Source organism: Uloborus diversus, chromosome 1 (genome assembly GCF_026930045.1).
Source record: "Uloborus diversus isolate 005 chromosome 1, Udiv.v.3.1, whole genome shotgun sequence".
Classification (NCBI taxonomy): domain Eukaryota; kingdom Metazoa; phylum Arthropoda; class Arachnida; order Araneae; family Uloboridae; genus Uloborus; species Uloborus diversus.
Genome location: NC_072731.1, coordinates 240528646 through 240553121, shown reverse-complemented (window position 1 = coordinate 240553121; position 24476 = coordinate 240528646). Strand labels below are relative to the sequence as shown.

Below are 24476 nucleotides of genomic sequence, written 5' to 3'. Positions count from 1 at the left end.
TACCCTCTTTAAATCAACTAAATCAAAGTATGCGCAAGTCAGACATAGTCCACTTTAAGCCAACAACCTCGAAGAATAAGTGCCTTTATTATGTATATATGCATAATTTTTCTAACAATTTAAATTTTACAAAACTTCTAACTATATAGTTTAATTCTTTAATTTCCAACAGGGGTAACGAAAGTTGAATTTTTCCAAATTAAGCATTCATTTGAAGAACTCTTGCTATTTTTATCTAGGCAACATGAAATATTGATGATACAGCAACTAAAAGTTAAGATAACAAAGTCTGAATGTTTAATTTTTGCAATTCAAATTAAATAGTTTCAAAAAACATTAAGAAAAAGGACAATAACCCAGATCTTCATTCAAAAATAACGCAGCTAGTAAAATTTTATGAATGGAAAGACGCATTTTTTTTCCCCAACCATTTTTTATCATTATTATTAATATGCATTTAACGTAGAAAAAGATTTCAAGAAAGATTTCTATTCAACTTGTTTTTCCTTACTTTAAATTTGCACGAAATAGTTTTCCACCTTATTTTTATTTAGTTGCTATCCATAAATGATGTCGCAGTTTTTTCCGAAGAAATTTAACACCCTTTCCTCCTTTTGTCACAAAGTGCCACACTTCACCTCACCCCCTTCCCTTTCTTTGTTACATGAAACGCTACCTTATATAGCATATTTTATTCAAAAAATGTGGGATGTCAGATTTTTAGTAACTCCCTCCCTCTCCATTTTCATGATCTGTCATAATTTCAGAACCCCCTCCCCACACACACACAAAGCGTGACATCATTTGTGGGCGGCCCTTTATGTGTCAACATATTTTTTTTAAAAAATCGTTGCAATGTCAAAAAATAATATATTCACTATTTCAACAAAAATTACAGGAATGCCCACAGGGGGGGGGATTATGGCGCAAGTTGGGCGATCAAATTTTTTTTTTTGAGGGGGGATTTAAAATTTTTTAAAAATTCATTTATTTAAATTTATTTATCGATTTATTTTCAAGTCAAACTATTTTTTATTTTATTTTATTCTGTTTATATTTCATTTAATTTATTTATTTAGTTGGCGTGTGTGTTATTGGTGTAGCACAGAACTTTTCTAATAAAATATTAATAATGATTAAAAATAAATAAATAAATGAAAAATATTTAAAACAATAAATAAATAAAAAAATATTTTTTAAAAATAAATAAACAAAAACTATTTTTTTTAAATAAATTAATAAAAAATATTTTTAAAAATAAATAAAATAAAAAAGAGAGCTAGAAATAAAAAGAGAAAGAGGGTTGAGAAAAAATTGGGGCGGGGGGGGGGGATTTGCGCCATTGATCTTGGGGGGGAGGGATAGGCACCTCTGAAAGATTAAGAAATTTCTTATTCCTAAATTTGGATGAAATGTCTTTATATCTTGACTTTACTTATTCACCAACGTAAGAGCAGCAAAATAGCTGTTATATAATGATATACTGATGCAAGACTTGATGTTTTTACATTCGTTGTCAACAGTGATGTCACTTTATAATTGTTTTGGCCCTAAATTTGTATCTAGTACCTTTTTATTTTGATTTTACTTACTTATCAATATAAGAATCACACACACAAAAAAAAAAAAATCAGTAATATTAAATGAAAAAATGTTTGCACTGATGCTCTACAATTTCCACTTAAATAATAAAATTTATATTGAAATGATTTTTAGTAGGAGACACTTACAACTTTTGTAGTTATGAATTATAGGTGATCAATTAAGTTTCAGTTAGTAAATGAAAACAATCATAAATACATAGTCCCGCGTAAATGCAAATTATATTTCTTTATGTTAAAAGACTTGTTTGATCTGAAATAAAACATGGAATTTCTACTGAAATGCAAGTGATTAAAACATTAAAAAATATTATGAATGGGGGAAAATGTAGACTTTTAAAGTTTATAAACTTAATTAGCAGCTTACAACTTACCTGAATTTATTTAATTAAAAGAAATAAAATTTATAACACATAAAATCAAAATTTCCAATAAACTGTAACATTAAGGGTAAAAGTATGAGGTTTCTATTTTACACTTTCAAATATATTTTTTATTTACTGTCGTTGGATAAATATATAGTTTTTATGATGTCGTCAATCACATAAATGGCATATAGCCTTCTTGTTCATTATAATACATCTTTAAAAGCGGGGTTTTTTTTCCGGTTTTTTACTTCTGCATTTTTATTTTATGTGACTATTTAGTTTTACACGTAAGGAAATATGATGTAAAGTGAACAGTTGAGATATCTTTTTCAAAATGAACTGAACAAATTGGTGATTTAGTTTGAAAAAAGTGAAAACTTTCACCTCTTTACTTTTTCATGGGGCGAAATGGAAAATAAGATTTTATGTTTTATTGAAGTATTTGCTATTCGATTATTAAAAATATTTTTGATCAAATGAATGAGTAAATAAAAGAATGAATGAATAAATATATATAATGAAGTTATAAACGAAAGAGTTAATAGTTTAATCTTCTTTACTAATAATAAAGCTGAAAGTCTCTCTGTCCGGAGGATGTCTGGATGTCTGTAGGATGTCTGGAGGATGTCTGTGACGCGCATAGCGCCTAGACCGTTGGGCTGATTTTCATGAAATTTGGCACAAAGTTAGTTTGTAGCATGGGGGTGTGCACCTCGAAGCGATTTTTCGAAAATTCGATGTGGTTCTTTTTCTATTCCAATTTTAAGAAAAAAAACTATGATAAAATACGAAATTATCATAACGTGGAACTGTAACGTGGGTACAAGTCAATTGGCGAGAAAATTCACCATACATTATTTGTAAATATACAGGCGAACCAAAAGACCTTTTAATTTTTCTATTACGGGCAAAGCCGTGCGGGTTCCACTAGTTACTAATAATAAAGCAGAAAGTCTCTCTGTCCGGAGGATGTCTGGATGTCTGGATGTCTGTAGGATGTCTGTAGGATGTCCGTAGGATGTCTGTGACGCGCATAGCGCTTAAACCGTTCGGCCGATTTTCATGAAATTTGGCACAAAGTTAGTTTGTAGCATGGGGGTGTGCACCTCGAAGCGATTTTTCGAAAATTCGATGTGGTTCTTTTTTTATTCCAATTTTAAGAAAAAAACTATCATAAATTACGAAATTATCGTAACGTGGAACCGTAACATGGGCACAAGCCAATTGGCGAGATACGAAATTATCATAACGTGGAACCGTAATGTCGGTACAAGCCAACTGGCGAGAAAATTCACTATACATTATTTGTAAATATACAGGCGAACCAAAAGACCTTTTGATTTTTCTATTGCGGGCGAAGCCGTGCGGGTATCACTAGTTACTTAATATATCAGAAAAACTAAATGAGTTAATACAGTAGTGAATAAATTCGAGAATAAATGAATGCATGAATAAATAAGTGAATTGTTAAATAAGAGAATGTAAGTGAAAATTAAAAAATTAATACGTAAGTGATTTCATAAATGGTTCAATAAGTAAACGAAACAATTCTTTCACTTTACCCCTCATACTCTTAACTAATTATACAAAACATTTAAAATAAAAATGAGCTTAATATTAAATCAATAAATATCTAATCATATTAATAAAATTGGTCTCAATTGATATTTAAAATGCTAATAACAAAAACGTTATCATTTTATAATGAGAAAAATAATTTTTCACTTGCACAATTAAATATTATACTATGAGTGTCAAATTATGAAAATTGCTTGTATCATATGCTTCGATCTTCGGGGATAACTTTTTCTTAACTGAAGTAGACTACATGTGCTACTACATATTTAAAATATTACCAGATGCGTGGAGTTAAAAAGAGTAAATATTTCACCATTTCACATTGCCCCGTATTCTCCTACTTCTAGTTTTTATACCAGAGTTATAGACATGAAGTACATTTTCATAACCATTAACTGAAGCTTTATTCCAATCCCTCTCAAAATCCTGTTAACAAAATAAGGTTTTAAACCATGCAAAGATAATATTTTTGCTGCTCAATTAGCATTGACTTTTGAATTATAAAGAGCAATTCACAAAATATATATACATATATATGTATACATATTAAAAAAAATTATTGTTTTGAATTTTTATGGCAAAAAATAATATTTATTTCCACTTTTGATAATTACTCTGCATTTGAATACATAGTAAATGCTGTAAAATTAAGAACAGCTTGTATTGGTGCATTTTTGAAGTAATTAAGATTATTCAAAACCTTAGAAGTCAGTTAACAACCATATTTAAAAAAAAAAAAAGGTAAAAATTCTGCATTAGTAAAAAGTTTGCGTTTCGCATTGTTACAGTACAGCTTCCTGTTATTTTGCTAAGAAAAAAAGTTAATGTTTAGGCTTTAAATATTTCAGTACTTCATATTAATTTTGCACTTTTCAGCTTTTTAAATGCTAAACAATTCTATTTATTTATTATATATTTATCATGATGATTTTTTAAGAAGTAATTTTAATATGAACAAAATGGTGTGCAATTTTAAAATCTTCCTAACACTGGAACACGTTTGTAAAAATAAAAGAAAATGTGTTTAGAGAAATTAATTTTTATCCGTAATCTCTCTTGAAATCATTGGAAAATAATTAGCAATGGTTCCAAAACAGTTTTAACGACTTTTGAAATTATTAGACTTGTAATACACACAGCTTAGGTCTTGCAATTTTTCCTTCACTGAGGAAAGTTTAAAACATTTTGAAAAAGATTTAAAACTACTAAAATTTTTGAATTTTTTCTTTCTTTTTTTGCTATTATTATCTAAAATATCTTCTTTTAAAACATTGTACCTTAAAATACCGGTATATTTCCTGTTAAAAATTTCTTGGAGTAAATATTTTGGTACATCTTCGTAATACATACATAATTTGAGAAAAAGCAATATGCAGAAAAAAGGTTTTTTACTTTTACGCAGTAAAAAAGTTACATAATTAAATCTTCATAAGTTTGAAGATGAAAACATAATAGAGTTTATAGCAGGTTTCCATTTGTAAGTACAGGAATTTTTTTTTTTTTTTCATTGAGCTAAAATACTGAAAAATGTGATTTAAATTTACTACATACTTAATAATTAATTGAAGGAAGAGACAGAACAACATTATTTACAAGAAGACTTATTCAACTTTTTAGTAAAAATGTGTCATGTTTAAATTACAAACACTTTAAATTGACAGTCATTATATTCATAAAATTGGCACATCTATAATCAAATGCTTACAAAATTATAAATGTTCAGTTTTAAAATATAAAAGTTGATTAATTCAAAAGCTTGTTGGACTTCAAGCATGAAATGGAAGTTCTTTTGTATGTAATGTTTTTTTTTTCTTTTCTTTGAATTAATTTTTGTTTTCAGTTTTTGAGAATTTGTTTTTAAATGATATAAACAAGATTTTTAAACTGCTGTTGTACCCGTAGATACTACTCTCGAAATGCTAATTTAATAAAATGAAGGTGGCTTGATAGCATGACTAGCCAATTTCTATTCCAAAGTACGGTGAAATATTTGTTCATGAATACAGCACGAAATAGCAACACTAAGCTACCAAATACTCGAATGTGACACTTTTACAGCACTGAAGTTAAAGAACGAATGTTCAGCTCTTATTAAATATACAAAAATCACAAGCAAACCATCAAAGCTCAGATCAGAAGTATATTCTCACAGCGAAGACCAGCATGTATAGTAACACAGTTAGGGTTCTCTTGAAGGCTTCCCTCTAATCCTCCACTTTAACCAAGAAAACTTTGTATCTTTTGGCATAGAATGTCGACGTTTGATGTCATTATGCTTTCTGGAATCTGATGGTACTTTTGGTGGTTTCTTACGGTTCGTGTCGGAAGCCAAGGGCATAATCTCATCGTCCTCATAGATGTCATCGTTGCGATATAAATCAGTTTTAGAACCTTTGTGAGCTCTAAGATTAGATTTCTTAACCATGCGTGGTGGGCGAACAGGAGCCTTCATAGATTGACTCCTGGCGATTGTGTTACTCAAGCGATCGTCCTGGTCTGACACTTTTTCTTGATGGCTTACTCCTGGAATGTACATGACCAGTGGTCGGCGTAACCTTGAGGAATCACTCTCAGAGCTTGCTGCAGATAATTCAGATGAATTAGCTACGATTCGACGTACATTGGGACTATTTCCTCTGTACTTTCCACTTAATCCAGAGGCCGTGCTGTTGCTTCTCCGAACAGCAGCTCTTTGTCTTGCTTGATAGGCTGCTGCCAGTCCGCCTCTTACGTACATAGGATCGCTTTGCACTGAAGACGGGTCTTCACGTTTTTTAGACTTCTTTCCAGATTTGTCTTTGATTTCTTTTCCATTGACTAAAATTTTAACGCCACTGGTGTTTGCAACTTGCTTTTGTTTGTCCTTGTTCTTTAAGTGCCGTCTATCCAACGTATATGCTCGAGGACTGGGTGGGGGAAGTTTCTTATTAGCTTTGTCCTTGCGATCTACCGTGTAAAATCTTTCACTTCCTACAGAATTTCCCGCAGGATACGAAACTTCGCTTTGAGCCATTTCACGTCGGTAATCTTCATCAGCATCTCTGTACCATAAACCAGTACCAACGTTAGCGTGAGAATGGTTTTCACCATCAGAACGAGGCACATTTTCGTAAGATATTTCTCTTTTCTTATAATCCACTTCTCTCATTACAGACCCTGTTCCATGTCCATTTCGACGTAGATCGCCGTTGCTAAGACTGCTGGTATCCGATATTTCTTCTTCAGCTAATTCCTGTCGAATTTCAGATATGTCCCTGTGGCTTCGGCCTCGTCTCTTTTGTCGCTCTGCAGCTTCTATATCGCCATCGAGATTATACCAATCTTCTTCGCCAAAAGAGCTTCTCATATCTTTAGTTTTATTTTCTTTGCCAGTGTTCAATCGAAATCCAAAACTTTTTCTTGAAGTTTTAACAGTTCTTTCACCTCTGTCCTCAAAATAATTGCTTTCTAGTTCATCTTCTTCTTGTTGCTGAGACTTTGGAGGAGGTGGACCGATGTACAGCGGTTCAGATCTAGATTTGAAGAGACCGCCAAAGCGCCCTTCTTCGTGAAACATATTATGCTTCTTTTTTTCCTTTTCGGAATTCTTTTTCTTCTTCGATTTGTCTATTTGACTATATATTACACTGTCTTTACTGTTATACCCGTTAGTTTGGCTGAATGTGGTACCATTACTTTTCTTTGTTTTAGTTTCCAAAGTAGGTACATTGCTGAAAGCTGACACAACACCGTTTCTCGGACGAATAATTTTGTAACGGCCGAATCCGTAAAGTTCTTCTGGCTCATCGGTTGGAATTTTGCTACACTGTATTCCTTTATCTTTTGTAGCGGATCGGAAATGACGAAACCAAGAATCCTTGTTCTTTTTCGACAAAGTATCTTTTGTGTCAGACTTGCGAGTAAAAAGTTCATCAGTAGAAATACCTTTATCTAGTTTTTCTTCCGGGGGGTATTTAATTTCCGGTTCTGTTAAATCACTATGAGATTTTGCTTTTCTTCTGATGATTGTTGGAGACTGTTCCTCATAAACTATAATACGCTTATTATTTCTCCACAGCTGATGCTTCTCTCCAACGGTTGAAGTAAATTCACCTTTATCCGTTTTACCTGTGGCAGTATTAACATCTGTTGTATCAAATAACAGCTGGTTCCCACTATCAAATGTTTCCACGTGGTACTTGCTTTTTCTGCCTCTATCATCTTCGTTTTGGTAGTAATATTCTTCAAAATCATCATCTGCGTGGTTTTCTTTTTCACGTGCAAAATCTAGCTTGTCTTCCCGCTTCACTATTTCATTATGGTGGTTTACATCTCCGAACAAGAACTTGTCATTGGACACAAACGGTGTTTTCACTTCAGTATCAGATTCATCGCGGACAGGGATCTCAGTTCTGTAAAGACCAGTTCCTTTCTTTGGATATTTCCCGTCTCCATTAGTCATTGGCGTATCACTCCATTCACTAAGATCTCTGTAAGGATCGCTTTTTTCACCTTTCTTCAGCTGTCCGATACCGAACATCACTTTCACACCGTTGACGATCGGATTCTTCTTGAATCGAGACTGAGAAAAAAGGCCCCCCTCGGAAGAAGGTCGTTCGTAAGCACTCGGAGGAATCGGTGGGGGTGGTGGCGGAGGAATAGGAATGTGCTTTGGAGTGGAGTGGAACCTTGGAGATCCTGGAGGTGAAATAGGTGGGCTTGCTGGTTCTCTGTCGGGTGATCTCGATCTTTGAAGCACAGCTTCTTCGTTGAATTTATTTACAATTTTTTTCACATAGTTCCTCCTAACAGCAGGCGGATCAGACGGCATCTGACTCGGATGAAGAGGCGTGTACTCGTTACCCAATAAAGCAGTCCGGGAGGATGTTCCGTCCGTCCTACGATTGGGAGTTTGTGTCCCACATTCAGACGTCAGCACTGGGTAATTTAGGACACAAGGGTTCGGATGGTAACTCACAGTATCGTCATCATATCCATTAGTGTCATTCACGTCGTTGTCATAGTAAATGACTCCGTTCTGGCGTCGAAATTCGCTGGGGTCCGGAGATTGGCGATGTTTGTTTTTGTAAACTTTGAACCAAAATCGCTTTCCCGAGCTTCCAGGCACGTCACCGTTGACAGCGCCCTCGGCACTTTTGTCCGAGCCGTACGAGGGATTCTCGTTCTTTCTGGGACGGGGGTACTTTTTGACGCGAACCGCCTTGTTGAAGCTCACTTTCTTGTTTCCCGTAACGGAGCTCTGAGAGGTGTTGGAGGCAGCAGAGGAATCCGAGCGCGTCGATTCGTTGCGAGTTACCCCACGCAAAGTAGGCGACGAAGTCACAAGGCTCACGGGCATGTTTTGTCTTTTTTATGAATAACTACCAATTTCTTGTTTTGATATACCGATGGAGCCTTTAGGGTCTTTTCTTTCTCTCTCGTTCCCTGCCGCCCACTGGAATCGGCTGCTATCCGAAGGTGGCCATTCCAGCGCTCTCTGCTTAGGCGGTGCGTAGGCTGGAAAGGCGTCGGCTGGCAGAGTTCCGTCTACCTCGTCATGGTGCCACAACAGGGCCTGCAAAATTAAAACACAGCTGATTTAGAGACTGAATACCGTTATCTCTGTACGCATGCGATTTGTGCACATTTACAAATCATGGAACTAAAATTGCATTCATAAGTTTTGGACTTACTAGGGATCCCTTCAGTAATGTGATGCATTTGAAAAAAATAAACGCTCTAAAAACAACAGTATCAAAAATTACGAAAAAGTACTCAAATTTGAACATATCGCAAGTCAAAATGGCTCCGACTACGTGGTATTCAGATTTGAAACATTAAAATACTCATCAAATACTCGAATCAACATGCGTGCTCATTTTTGAGGCATTTAGTGATCATTTTGAATATGTAATAATTTCAAAACTGAGTATCATGTTCTCATTTTTGATATGAAATAGTTCAGCACACTATTTGAAAGCATGGGTACTTATATTTGAAACAAAAGGTTTCAAGAAAATTTGAAAGCATGAATGTACTCATTATTGAAAACTTCATTTTTCTCAGGGAAATTTTCTCTCTCAGTAACAATACAAAACATCAGCAAACAGAGTTTTCTTCATTATTTGTACTCAGATAGAGGACAAACTAATGACACGTTTATCAAGCGCAAATAAGTGAATACTTATTTAGGAAACTACGCTTACCCTTGCGTGGACACTGAATATATAACTGCTACTTTTAGTGAAATATTTTGCAAATTAAATCGTATACATGTGTTTTAAGATAACAAGGGACTCATATTTTTCAACCCATGAAGCCTCTGGGTGAAAGCTATCTGAGTAAAGAAAACAAAGTTGACTTTTCTCTAGTGATTTCAATCCAGAACCTCGCATCTTCATACAGGTACAATGGAGTAAGGGTCTTCCTTAGTTCCGAAACACATACATGCAGTTTAATTGGAAAGTTTGGGAGCTGGGGAGATGTTTCCTTACATTCAATCAAACATTATTCAGTGTTATATCAACAGGGAAACTTGCTCATTCGTGTTTTGTTACTTTCACACTTTCTTGCTTTGTCTACGATATAATTTTAAGTACATTGAAATGTATAGATGGGGATTCTGCGGCAATGGGAAAAACATTGAAGACCAATACAGCTTACTAATTCTTACATCCCCCCCCCCTTTTTTTGTATAAGAATATATGATCGGAAGTAAAAAAAAAAAAAAAACTCATAATAGAACAGTTAAAGAACAAAAAGTTCTGTCTCAATACCTGACAGTTTAAGTTTTTCATCAGGTACTGCATTTAATCCATTTCTGTATTTATCTTTCAGGTAAGTAGGGGAACGTACGATAAACAGAAATAGTGGGGCAAATTGAAATGGCAAAATATTTTCGCAGTTTGCAGCGCCACTATCTAGCATTGCTTTAACTACGTTTTCAAACACATACTACATTCCAGTCAAAAAATAAACAGCTATAAAGATTAAGGTACATAATAATATACGTCATTTCAAAAATCTGATACAAATATTGTAATATTTCGCAGTTTATCAAAAGCAATTCTGTTATTATAAAATGATTATGATTTTGTGATTAGCATTTTAAATGTTAATTGAGATTTACTGATGTCCAGTGGAATACTCATTCAGTTAATATTAGGCATACTTTGGTTTTCAATGTTCAAAACAATTAGCCGAGTGCAAGCTAGACAAAGTAGATGTAGTAAAGTGAAATAGATCCTTTCGTTTACTTATTCATTCATTTATTAAACTACTTGCGTGTTCATTAATTAAGTCATTCATCGTCATCCCTTCGTTTATTGATTTACTTATTTACATATTCATTTACTTATTTTCTTATTCACTCGCGATTTTTCTCACTCATTTATTTTTTCTCGTGCATTAATTTATTTATTTATTCGTTTATTGATTTACTATTTATTCATTTATTAATTCGGCCATTTGATGAAAACTAATTTATAATCAAATAAAAAATATTTACTCAGAAAAATATTTTATTTTTAGCTTTGCCTTATGCAAAAAAAAAAAAATAAATAAATAAAAAATACCTATTAATTTTTAAGGTAAAAATTTACTGCCAAAAGAAAGAAAGAATGTTTCAATGCAAGTTTCATCATAAAAAAATTGTTTTTTCTTCATATACTGCAATTTTCGAAATACACTTTTGTTTTGTTGATTTTGAAAACAATAGGTTATCTTATATCATCACTTTTCCCCGCATTCCCATATATGATAAAAATCTTTTCAAAAAAGAGGGGAAAGCAAAGAGAAATAAAATTTAGCCTTTTTTTTGAGACACCAATTAATCTGAAACACTAAAACAGAAGTCAATTAATGAGTCGTCTTCAAAAATAACTTTTAGAGAACTCCCACGCGATAATTAAATGAGGTTTTCTCTCTCTAGTAAAGTTAGATGTGTCTCTAAATTTACGTCTCGGGTCTCTAACTGTTTCCACTTGGGAGGTGAGTATAATAGTCTTCAGATGGATACATATTATTGTGCTAGGATTGGCAATAGGGCTAAAAACTGAGATCTTTGGGAGCAGGAACCACTCCGTGGTTGCGTTTCTATCAGGACTCGGCTTAATGTTACTGCGTTCCGGTGGTGGAAAATTTACGAAGTTACCTCTAGTAATACATACATAAGTTTTCCACATAGTAAAAGCTATTCTTACAAAGCTGTGTACCGCTTGTTTCTTTACTCAAATTTTTAATCAAAGTTGAGTGAAAACGAGATATAGGCGGCAAAGTAAAAGCTATTCTTACAAAGCTGTGTACCGCTTATTTCTTTTCTGAAATTTTTAATTAAACTTTTATTGACTGCTTTAGTATTAACCCGAATATGAATTCATAACGATCAACTTCAGTTTTTGAGCGCTGTAATCAAGAAATCACATACATGCTTATTTTATTTCATATTTTTTAGTGCGTATCAGGGGAACAGAAATAGTTTTTAAACTGAGAAGAAAAAAAAAAAAAAGATGATTTGAAGCATTTTTCAAATTGAAATTTATTTGAAGTGAAACGTTTTGAAATTTGAAATACAGAGTGATTATAAAATGAAGTAAGCTGTTCAGAACTCTCTAGCAAGTGAAGTATTGGACGAAACATTGCCAAATTTCATGGGAGTACACAGTAGACTGTGGGATTTCGATTTCTGAAATAAAAAAATTAGTACAAAAAATCGTCACCAGAGGAAATTTTGGCGTTGAAAAGGTGTATTATTGTAAATATTGAAGGATTAAATGCTAACTACCAAAATATATGCATCAATTTTATTCCCAACTAGTTGCACCCGCACGGCTTCGCCCGTAATGGAAAAATTAAAGGTCTTTTGGTTCGCTTGTGTATTTACAAATAATGTATGGTGAATTTTCTCGCCAATTGGCTTGTACCGACGTTACGGTTCCACGCTATGATAATTTCGTATCTCGCCAATTGGCTTGTGCCCATGTTACGGTTCCACGTTATTATGATTTCGTAATTTATGATAGTTTTTTTCTTAAAATTGGAATGAAAAAAGAACCACATCGAATTTTCGAAAAATCGCTTCGAGGTGCACACCTCCATGCTACATACTAACTTTGTACCAAATTTCATGAAAATCGGCCGAACGGTTTAGGCGCTATGCGCGTCACAGACATCCTACAGATATCCTACAGACATCCTACAGACATCCAGACATCCAGACATCCTCCGGACAGAGAGACTTTCTGCTTTATTATTAGTAAAGAAGTATGATTTTTACTAACAAATGAAGTTCAACATGACCAATATCGAGGTACTTTCCATGCACTGCATACAATGCACAATATTTTCCACACATCCGGGGGGGGGGGGATTAATGTCCCCTACCTGCAATGTTATACGCGTTTTCAAAGTTGAGACATCGGGAACATGTCGTAGACACACAACACCATTAAAAAGTCCCCATGGCGGATTGTCACAAGGTGAAAGATAGGGGGACCACGGTGGCCATACCGCAGGACTAATAAATCTGCTATCAAAGAAATGTTGTCGCCATACAATCAGTGCCTAAAGCTCAACGTGGGGTGGTGCACCATCTTATATGAATATTATTCAAGAAGAAATCCTTGCTTCCGCGCCAAAATTTCTTCATGACTACTTTTAGTATTATTCTTCTCTTGTTACGAATTGAAATTTCTTGTTGGTTTTATTGAACCTTTTTTGAAAGCAACAGACATTTGTAGTTAAAAAGTTTATGTGTGCTGAATTTTTTAGCATTTAATTCTTCAATATTCGCAAATAATAGCTCCAAAATCCCCTGGTAGTGAATTTTGGTACTATTTTTTTTTTTTTTTTTTTTTTTTATTGCAGAAATCGAAATCCTATGGTCTGCTATGTACGCCTATGAAATTTGGCAATGTTTCGTCCAATACTTCACTTGCTAGAGGGCTCTGAATACCTCACGTTATTTTATAACCACCCTGTATATTTATCTGTTACCATCCTCATTAGAAAGAAAGAAAAAGAAGAGAGGTGTTCATACTTGTTGTAATGTAAAAGTATTACGCATAGTATAGAGTTAATAGATTTATATTTACCGCTAATCTGCTTTGAATATTTCAAGTTTGTATGCTTGAATTTAAAAAAAAAATTTGAATAGGTATGCAGTAGAAAGAAAAACTTTTAAAAGCATTTTTAAAAGGACGACACTTCGCTTGAATGAAAGAAAACTTCAAAAACATGTATTATTTGAAAGTTTCAGATGTCTACTAATCTAAGCTCGCTTAAGCTCAGCTTAAGCGAGCTTAAGCGATGAAAATAGTTCTGTTAATTTTGTTAACAAAACTAACTTTATAACTACTATTATTTTTCATTGTTTTTTACAGCAATTAAAAAGCTGGATCGGCAGGCTTTATGACAGAGAAAGTAACTTAAGAAATAATCTTTAAAAATGATAAATTTTAGAAATGAAAAAAAAAACATAAAAATAACGTGATACTGAATAATTACAGTCATAATGAAGCAAAAGCAGAAAAGTAGTCTCTAAACATTGTTCGATACATTGGGAGTTAAGTTAACTTCTTTAGGTAAACAATTTTATCAATATTTCTTTGACACACTACGGTTAAATTGCGAATAGCCGACTTTGCTTTGAACGGCTTGAGTATTTTATAGATTTCTTCTTCACCAGGAAACACTTGAAATGTATTAAAGTGCTTTTTCCGGGCATGTAGAGAGCATAGACGGTTACCTCCATTTTATGAATTTCATAAGCAGAAACGAAACGCCTATTTTTGAGCAATCACGATTGCTTATCGCTTTCATTTGACTGTTTTTGGCGTCCTATCATTTTATTTTCCCACCGCCACCCTCCGCACCATCACCGTCGACCGGCTCCTCACGATGCTGCTCCTCTAGCGAAAACCGTCTCCAGGATGCGTCGATATCCTACACACACGCGCATACATACACAACTACATACACATACACCTACACACATACATCTACACACATACACCTACACACACATACACAAACACGTACACATACACAAACACGTACACACACAAACACATACACACACACACACACACAAAAACATACACACACATACACACAACTACCCACACATTCATGCCTGCACGCAGACACAAACACATATGCCTAGACACACATACACACAAACACACATACACACAACTACCCACACATTCATGCCTGCACACAGACACAAACACATATGCCTAAACACACAAACACACATCCCCCCCTCCCACACACAAACACACACGCCTATATACACACACTCGTGATTGCGAAAAATATAATTTGAATTCAAAATGTCAAAATTCAAATTAATTTTTTTTAAACTTATTTTTGTTTACCACTTTTAACTTCAAATACATTTAGAAATTTCCCTTGTACTTATAAAAATTTTATCACCTTCATTTTTAGCGATTTATCGAGTATAAAACCAAATTATTTTCAAACATGTGCTAATTTTTTTAAACTGCTATTTTAGTTGTATTTTGTTTCTGGAGATCATGGGTTCAAAATAAGAGGAATTTATTCTTAACCAAACAGCGACAACTCGGGTAGAACTAATAGGCGTTTTTGTTCCTATTAAAAGAGGAAAGTCATCCAACTTGTAATTTATCACAGCACAATGGCCATTTGCGAGAAGAACACAACAGCTGAAGGTCGTTCTGGACTGAAGAATAGGAATGAAGTTGTTTGAGTGATATAACTGGACAAGATTGGATCACGTAAGTTTGAACTGCTTTTGATTGCGCCGAAAATTATGCAGACATATGGAGTAACAAACGGCGACTGAAAAAAATGAATTTGATATGTTCTACATATCAGTGCAGAAAGTGAATGTGGAGAAAGTCTGAAATGACGCAGTGTAGAGATTAAAGACTTTTATTTTCTCAATAGAAAATCGGCCGTCCAGGTACGACGGGTGAAAATCTACATTTGAACGAAGCAATTCCTTGTTTGGTGATATTTTGATGGTTGAAATTTTAACCTTAACTCCAGTAGATAGCGTTCATTTTTGACCATTTTTTCGTTTCTTCATTCTCCTAAAATGAGTCTTGCCAATAAAACAGTTAAGCTACCGGATTAAATTCAGCCTTGTCAAAACAAAACATTTCCCTGCATATCAAACATTACTAAAAAATAATATCAAATTATCATGCTATGACGCGAGTTTCATTGTTAATGGCATCAGAGCGATACTCGATCAGTGAATGGGTTGTTTCCAAAATTTTAAAAGTATTTTTTTCTGAAAAAGCATGCTTAAAAACATAGGATCTGATCATTTTTTAAATAATTTATTTGTTTAATATTTTTAAAAAAATACTTAAATCGGTGCGCTTTCATTGTTTACACTTCCGTCGTGTGACATCACAAATGATGAAATGCCATTTAATATTGCCATTCACAGAACAAAATATTTAATTCGCATCTTTACTCATGTGTATTGGCAACGATATGGTTGGTAGCAAGCGTAGAGCGCAATTTTAATTCGCTGCTTGATTATCATAACGTGGAAACGTAGTAGAAAGATAAGCCAAATTGCATCATTTGTGACGTCATAAAGACCACGCCTTGTTTAAAAAATCTGACATTTAAAAAAATTAATTAAAAAAAACCTGTTGGGAAAAAAAAGTATTTTCTGGGTTCATGTAATTTTTTTTCTCATTCTATCCATTTCAATGACTAAAAGGAGTACTTTTGACTGAAGGAAACCACCACATTCGCTATTATAAATATGCGGATTTCTCTTTCGCCCCTGCGTATGCTCACATAGTTCATCACTCACACCAGCAGGAGTTCCCAAAGTGGGTGCACAGGTGCCCAGAGGTACCGCGAAGTGTCCATGGTATCAATTGATGAAATATCCTCATGTAAATAATAGCCGATGATCGGGTTACCCGCGTGTTTCAACAATGAAACTCGCGTCACGGCATGATAATTTTATTGTGACAAGGCTCAACTCTATCCGGAAACTTAACTGTTTCACTGTTAAGACTACGTCATTTCAGAGAAATGAAGAAACGAAAAAGTGGTCTACTATAAACGCTATCTACTGGAGTTTAGGGTTAGTTCACTGGAGTTAGGGTTACAATTTCAACTATGAAAATATCAACAAACAAGCAATGGCTTCGTTCAAATGTAGAAGCAATTTTCACCCGTCATACCTTGACGGGCGATTTTCTAGTGTATAGATAATAGAGAAAGACTTGAATTAGGGTGCCAAGAGAAAAATCTATTCTTTCAAAGGGTAGCCGCGAATCGGAAAAGTTTGGAAATCTTTGGCTTACACCATTGGAATCAGAATTTGCCATCTGCCAGAGGACGGGGGGGGGGGGGGGGGTAGATGTCAGCACGGTCCCACCATAATAGGTTTGGTAATATGACTTAAAACCAATGATTCGATTCTGGGAGTTTTCACTTCCAACTCCAAATTTATTGCCTAAAAAGGCAATAAATTTGTACCGTCAAATAAAAGTAGAGAATTGTCACTTTCCCCGTGTGTGGAGCAAAGTGATAATTAAAATGTTTTTTTAATTAAATATTTTCTATATGATTATTTCAATAGGTTTCTTTGAACTTTTAAATAAATGAATGAATAAACTAATAAATGAAAAAGTACATGAAGTAGTTAATTAATGAATAAATAAATATATGAATAAATGAATGATTAAATAAATACGAATAAGTTATTGAATGATGAATGAACAACCAAATGAATATGAATACATAAAAATTAATCAACAAATGAACAACCTATGAATATGTGAATTAATTAAGCAAAATAAACTATTTTACTTTGCCCCGCTTACACTTGACAAACTGTGCAAAGAATTTGAAATCAAAACATGTCAAAAATAAAAGAAATGACTACTACACTGATCATCAGCAGGTCTCATTTAATATTTGGGATATTGATAGTAAGCAATGTATTATTCATTTTACAATAACAAAAAGTATTTCGTTCAAGTAAAATTTACATGAAAGCACTTTTAATGAAGCATTTTTTCAGCCAAAAATTACATTTTGCTATCTGTCATACAAATACCATTTGCATAGCAAAATTTTAAAAATTTTAGACATGACAGATGTAAAATGTTTTGCAAACACCTAGGTAAAAGACAGAAAAAAAAATCTTTACTAAACATGGCAAATGATTTGAGATTCTCTTTTCCTCCTATTTCTTTAGCCAGACTCGTCACTTCGAATTTATCCGGTTGGTGGGGGGGGGGGGGGCATACGCATGCAATTTTTATCGAAAAACAAAAAAAAAATCAAACCTACTTATGTGTTAAAACATAAAACTTTTCAAATGCAGAGGGTGAACTTGATTCTCCTTGACCCCCCTAAATGACGGGTCTGTCTTTAACATAAAATGTGAACGTTTTGTTTCGGAATTATAAAAAAAGAAATTATATCTTTTTTTTAAATTCAAAACTTTTGTTAACTTGTTAAAAAATTAAAGTAAAGGCATGTGATAAAAAACCAAAAGGGTAAGCATAAAACCAAGCTTGAGAGATACAATATTGCTTCAACACATGAAAAAAGAGGTAAAAATTTTAAATTATTGAAGTGGTTTTGTAAAAACGTGACACCATTTCATAAAACCTTATTTAACTAATTAAGAAATTCAGTGAAAAATAATTGTAGGTTTTGGCACATTTTTATAGAAATTATGGGGTCAGTGAACCCCCACTTTGCTCGGTAGATTCCTTACCTTTTTTAATAATATGTAATAATAGATTGTATATAAGTAAAATGGTAATTAATAAAAAATATGTCGGTTTTAAAGACGCAATTCCTTGGCCTTTTGCAAATTTCCCAATTAAGAATCTTGCGATAAATCTCTTGGGAAAAAGGAAGGTGAATTCCAAATCCAGGGTTAAAATACATTAAAAAAAGAAAGAAAAAGAAAAAAGAAAGAAAGAAAACAACGAAATGTAAAACCATGGCACTGCCAAAATTTTTCAGGTTATGATTATCAGGTTCGTTTGCATGATCGGTCTTGAATTTAAATTTTTTAAATTAGATGTGAAATCTAGTTTTAAGTTTCTTGCTCATCAGGTAAATTTTAATGATGGTATAGATTATAATATCATTAACCCCTTCAGTCGGAATTATGAAATATTTGATCAAAAATGTTGATATTTGGTACACAGTGTACTATGGTAAAGGGTATTTTATAGACAAAATTTAGAGTTTGTAGGAGAAAAATTAAAAGAGTTATGGCACGTCCAATATTCCAAACTTATATATTTGAAATCAATATTTCATATACAAAAACGATAAAATACCAAACAAACTTCATTATAAAATGTTCTACAAACAATTATAAAGCATAATATAAGCTTTTGAAACGATTAATTAAAGATTATATATTTTTTGAAAAATCAGGAAAAAAAAACTCGCTTTTCAGATGAAAATCCATGGTTGGAAAACTGAGCCACTCTCTATCTCTCAATCCTTATATGTCAGTGTTGTCAATCCCAAAACGAAAAATCATTTCACAGATTATAATAAGCAGAAAGTAAAGAGTCAACTACAAAAAAAAAATCAACTAATTAAATCAATTATTAAATGATTAGCAGCTGTTTAAAGTGGTTGTCCGGTATACCGGACACCAGGTTTGAAGGGGTTAATAGTCTCTAAGAGATGCTTAAGAGCACTTTATCTTAATTGTAGATTGGAAAATGTGTTCATTATGCGATTCTCATCTCATTGAAGAACTTTAAATCTTGGCTTTAAAAATTCTTGAATGAGATGTTAAAAACTAGTCTTCATCATCTTGCTGATTAAGTATCGTCTAAAATATGTTGGAAAACATTTTCTAAATTGGTGATTGGAAAATGTGTTCATTCTCCTTTCATTCTATAACTTATAATCTTGAATTTAACTTTCTTATACGGAGTGTGAAAAACTAGCTCTCATCATCTTGCTTATTAGGTATCATCTGAAACATATTGGAAAACATTTTCCAAATTGGTAATTGGAAAAAATGTGTTCATTCTCTTTTAATTCTATAACTTATAATCTTGAATTTAACTTTCTTATACGAAGTGTGAAAAACTAAATGTGTGCATTTTGTAACTCGCATCTTATTTAAAAACTTTAAATCTTGGATTTAAAATCGGTAAATAAGATGTGAAAAACTATTATTCAGCTTGAAAGGTATAAGATAAAATATGCTGGAAAACAAACCTTCAAAATTGGTGATTGGAATATGTTTTTATTATGTGTGATTCACATCTCATTTCAGAACTTTAAATTCTAGATTTAAATTCTTAGTTAGAGTTTAAAAAATTAGTTTTCAAAATTCTTGTTCTTCTAGTACATTTTAATATGTGTCAGAGTTTATAATACCAATTAAAAAAATATGTTAAAAAACACATTTTCCGAATTGATGATTCTAAAGAGAGAAGTCACACTTTCCAGAAAAACTAACTATTTAGTAAAGACTATTTAGTAAAGAACCACACCTGAAACTTAGATGCACCATTGGATCTTTTTAAATGTCTGCAATGCAAAATAAAACACATAGTAGATGATTCTCGCAAAAGCGAGAAAAAGAAAATTCAAATAATTCATGCAAAATATTCTTTTATAATTTAAGTTTTTAAAACTTTTTCTTGCTGCTGATATTGCAAATGTGACTTGCACATGTTGTACATTTTAGTAGGATATGCCTCTTGCTTTTTGTTTTCATGTTTTACTCTTTTTATGCCTCAGTAAACTTTTAAATATTGAATATCTAGTTATTGTCTTTAAAAAGCAAAATAATTTTGCTTTTCTCAAATTCCGCGGCGGTAATTGAAAAATTTGTTCTTTTGGCAGTTAATGTCCTAAAAATATTTTTTTTTCCAATGGCAGGCTATAATTAAAACAAAATAAGAACATAAACATAAAAATAAAATTACAATTAAAATTTAAAAATACTCAAAATAACGTTTTTCCTAACCCATAAAAACCTGTCCGAACTCATAAAATTCTTTCACGCACAGATTATTGAGCAATTAAAAAGAATAAAGAAGCATTGCGTTCTTTTCCTAAATTATTATAATCTTTCGAAAGCAATATTTTTCACTGAGATATTTTCCCCAAATTAATATGAAACATGAATTACAGAGTTCAAATGCCAACCATTAAAAATCAGTACACAGTCCCCTTTGTTCATTTGGCGGGGGGGGGGGGGGAGTTGATTGGCCAAAACATTACGTCCCCTCCTAGCCCATTTGCTTGTTCAGAAAGACAATAAAATGGCAACAATTAAAATTAAAAGTACAAATGAGTAATTTATATTGCTTACAGTGCAAAAATTAAATGTAGGGCACGAAATTGATTAGGAATCTAAGTACGAAGATTTGCGGAGCATTGCATTATGAATATCGAATCCCTTTCTAAATCGATGTAACATAAGTCCCACATTAAACAAAAATTCAAATATTTACTAACCTGTAACCCCAAGAACTAAGTCATCATTTCCTTACCGTTGATTGTCGCAATTTAGCAAAGTCAACCGACTAGGTCGAGCTCAATGCTCGAAGTTTCGAAATTTGCTCCCAGGTGTCTTGTTTGCTAAGAAGGCGTCAGCTGCGAGGCTGATTTTGTAAAAAAGCAAGAAAAAAAGTCTTCCTGCATGCGCTGCACACCTACAACGTCGGAAAAGAGTGAAGGAAAAAAAAATCAAAATGAATTGCAAACCCATTCTTTATGATCTACCCTACGCTTTTTAGACAAATCTGCCTACTGGATAACCTCCAATGTACCTGTGTATCCTTCGTAGGTGTACCTTAAATATGTGGATTCAGAAATGAAAACAAAATCTTGATTTACAAGGCAAATTACATCTGTGTTACAAAGCTTCAACTTCCTTGAATGAATCACACGGTAATGGTGGGCATTCTAACTCAGCATGTAACATAATTCCACAATTTTATGAATTTTATCCGACTGAAATTTTAGTCAATTCGGTTCTCGTGGGGAAATTTTATTTTCCAGTACTTGCATCAAGTTATGTTGATCAATGCTATCGTGAAACAGTTCTCTTGAATGAGTCACTCAGTAACGCAGCCAGAATATTTTCCTGGGGAAGAGTTTGGTCATAACAAACTAGAATTTGGTCCTGTAGGAGGAGTTGATCATAATATGCCAGAGTTTTCTCCTAAGGGAAGTTTTGGTCATAACAAGCTAAAAAATTTCTCATGGATGAGAGTTGGCCATAACAAGATAGAATTTTCTCTTCAGCGAGGGTTTCGTCCTAAATAAGCCACAATATTCTTCTCGGAGAGGATTTGGTCATAACTAGCTAGTAATTCCTTACGGAGGAAAGTTCGGTGATAACAAGCAAGAATTTTCTCCCGGGGGAGGGTTTGGTCATAACAAGCTAGAATTTTCTCTTGGTAAATGATTTGCCTTCAACAAGCTACACTTTTCTCCCGAGTTAGGATTTGATCACAAGCCAAAATGTTGTTATAGGAGGAAGGATTGGTCATAACCAGCTAGAACTCTCTCTTTGGTTAGAGTTTGGTCATAACCGGCCAAAATATTTTTCTCGGAGAGATATTGGATCTAAAGTGCGAGAATTTTTTAATGGGGTAGAGTTTAGTCATAATGAGCCTTAAGTTTCTCCTTGGGGAGGTTTTAGCTGAAACGAGACGGAATTTTCTCCTAGGGAAGGTTTAGTCATAACACTCCTCGAATGTGTATAACTTTTCTTGCTAGGCTAGGCTATATGGGTTAAAATGAAAAATCATGGGGTGGGGGGGGGGAGAATGACCTCCCACTCTCCTTCGTTGAGTCCGCTGCTCAGTAGTAGTAGGAGTTCTAAATTTTGAAGTATAAAAATCCTACGCTTTGAAACTGGGCGCCACACCTGATCCGCGAGTTTGACAAAAAAGATTTGATCACGAAAAATCTCAATAACATGATGGATACTTGAAAGTATTGGAGCATTAAATTGTGCTTTACTGATGAATTGTGTGTGGCAGACCATAACTTCTGCTCAGTTCTGTGTTTAGTTATCCGTAGTTTTATCTTTTTTGCGTTATATAATGTCATCAATGAAACGTCAAAACTAGGAAAGAATAATTTAGAGAAACGATTTCATGTTAGAGAATTACGACATGCTTTAGTATTTAATGCTTTAATAGTTGACATTAAGGGATGAAATATTAAAAAATAATAAATAATTGTTTAAAACTGATGATATATAGTAGTATTTAATTGTGAAACTTTATTGCTTATAACCTACTCTAATTTAGAAACAGTTTAATAAAAAAAATTAACTTTCCCATATTGTTTTTTTTCTTCTTCTTTTCCAATTCTGACGCATTCTTTTTTAAAACTGGAAGCAGTACTCTGATGTTAACCTGTTGAGATTTTTGCAATGAATACTTCCTCGCATTTTTACTTTTCACGGGGGAAAATTTTTAACCAATTACGTACTCATATGAAAGTACGTCTTATGAAATACATACTTATGAATTACATACTCATATCTTAGTATGTATTTATGCATTACGCAACTCAATATTTCTGTGATGCTATTCATTTTTATATTTGAAAGAAATTGCTTCCGATAGCATACTGTGCAGTATTTACGGTTGTTTCCAGTTTTTGTGTGGCAAACCACTCAATAACTTAGTAACTTATTTATTAAGTAAGAATTCAGAACTAAAATATAAAAATTAATGTTTTAGTAAGTAAATGAGAAGAGAACTATCGTTGCTTGAAAATAATAATGACACAATGAACAATGAAACACACACAAGATGACACAAGAAAATGAGATTTTTAAATGGTAGTACTTATTTGATTAAAATTTCTAGGAATCCTAAAAGGCTAGCACGAAAAGAGCATGAAATAAACAAAAACATTAGTGTTAACCATTTTTAAAATGCATTGCAACTACATTAGGAATTGTTATGAATGAAGCAACAAAAAATTACAATTCGCAACAATTTTAAAAATTGTCACCAGAAAAAAATTGCTTTTTTGAGTTGTGTCACTTTTTTTCAAGCATCGATATGTCAACAATAATTATTCTGAGGGAAAAAATATGTTAATATCTCTACGAGACTACTTTTCTCGAGCAAAGCACATATGAATATCGGGTATTTTTTAACTATGTAAACGCTAAGCATTTCGTGAAAAATTTTACAATTTACCCAAAGAAGACATTTAATTTTACGGAGATTTCGAAACATAGCTGGGTGATCGAATAGAGAAAAATTTATCTTGATAACCAAAAAGAAAAAAAAAACTAGATCACTTGAAATACCATTTTTGATGTTAATTTTTACTTAAATCTGAAACCTGTAACTAAATATCTATTTATTTTAACACCTGATTATTTTTTAGAACTTCAGAACCCAGTCTAAGCCTTGTACCTAACACTGTGCAGCAGTAAATTCATTTAAGTTTATATTTACGATCAGGACTGCAGAGTCGGAGGGAAAATGACCGACTCCGGGAACTTTAGAGCCTTTGACTTCTTTATCCCAAAGTCAGTCCGACTCCGATTCCGCAAGCGGTGGCAGAGTTGCGGGTTTTGAGGGAAAATGACCGACTCTGACTTCCCTGGAACTTTAAACCTTCGACTCCCAACTCCTCAATCCCAAAATCTTCCCGATTCTTACTCCGCAAACCTGTTTGGGATCCGTCGATGACATGCTAGTAAAGTTAAAACACATGATAGAAGAGAAGAAGGGAGTAGAAGAGAAAAATATTGCAAAAAGAAATCGGTGTTTTTTGCGATTTATTTGTATCATCAAGTAAAGAATAGCAAGAAAGGAACTCAAACACAGCATGCACCAATGCGATACTTTAGTTCCTGCCGCCCTCTATTCAACATGGTACCGTGAAATCTCGTTACAACGAACTCCAAGGGACTGATAAAATATTCGTTGTAACGGAATATTTG

At 33.3% G+C, this 24476-nt stretch overlaps 1 protein-coding gene across 1 annotated transcript in view; it reads right to left on the bottom strand.

The window, feature by feature from the left end:
* Positions 1-4280: 4280 nt before the first annotated feature.
* LOC129234213 (uncharacterized) overlaps positions 4281-24476 on the bottom strand; it is a 61567-nt gene continuing 41371 nt past the window's right edge. The window contains exon 2 of the mRNA XM_054868135.1: positions 4281-9101. Within this exon, the coding sequence (XP_054724110.1) occupies positions 5727-8885 (3159 nt within the window). The 5' untranslated portion in view covers positions 8886-9101 and the 3' untranslated portion in view covers positions 4281-5726. The remainder of the gene's footprint in view (positions 9102-24476) is intronic.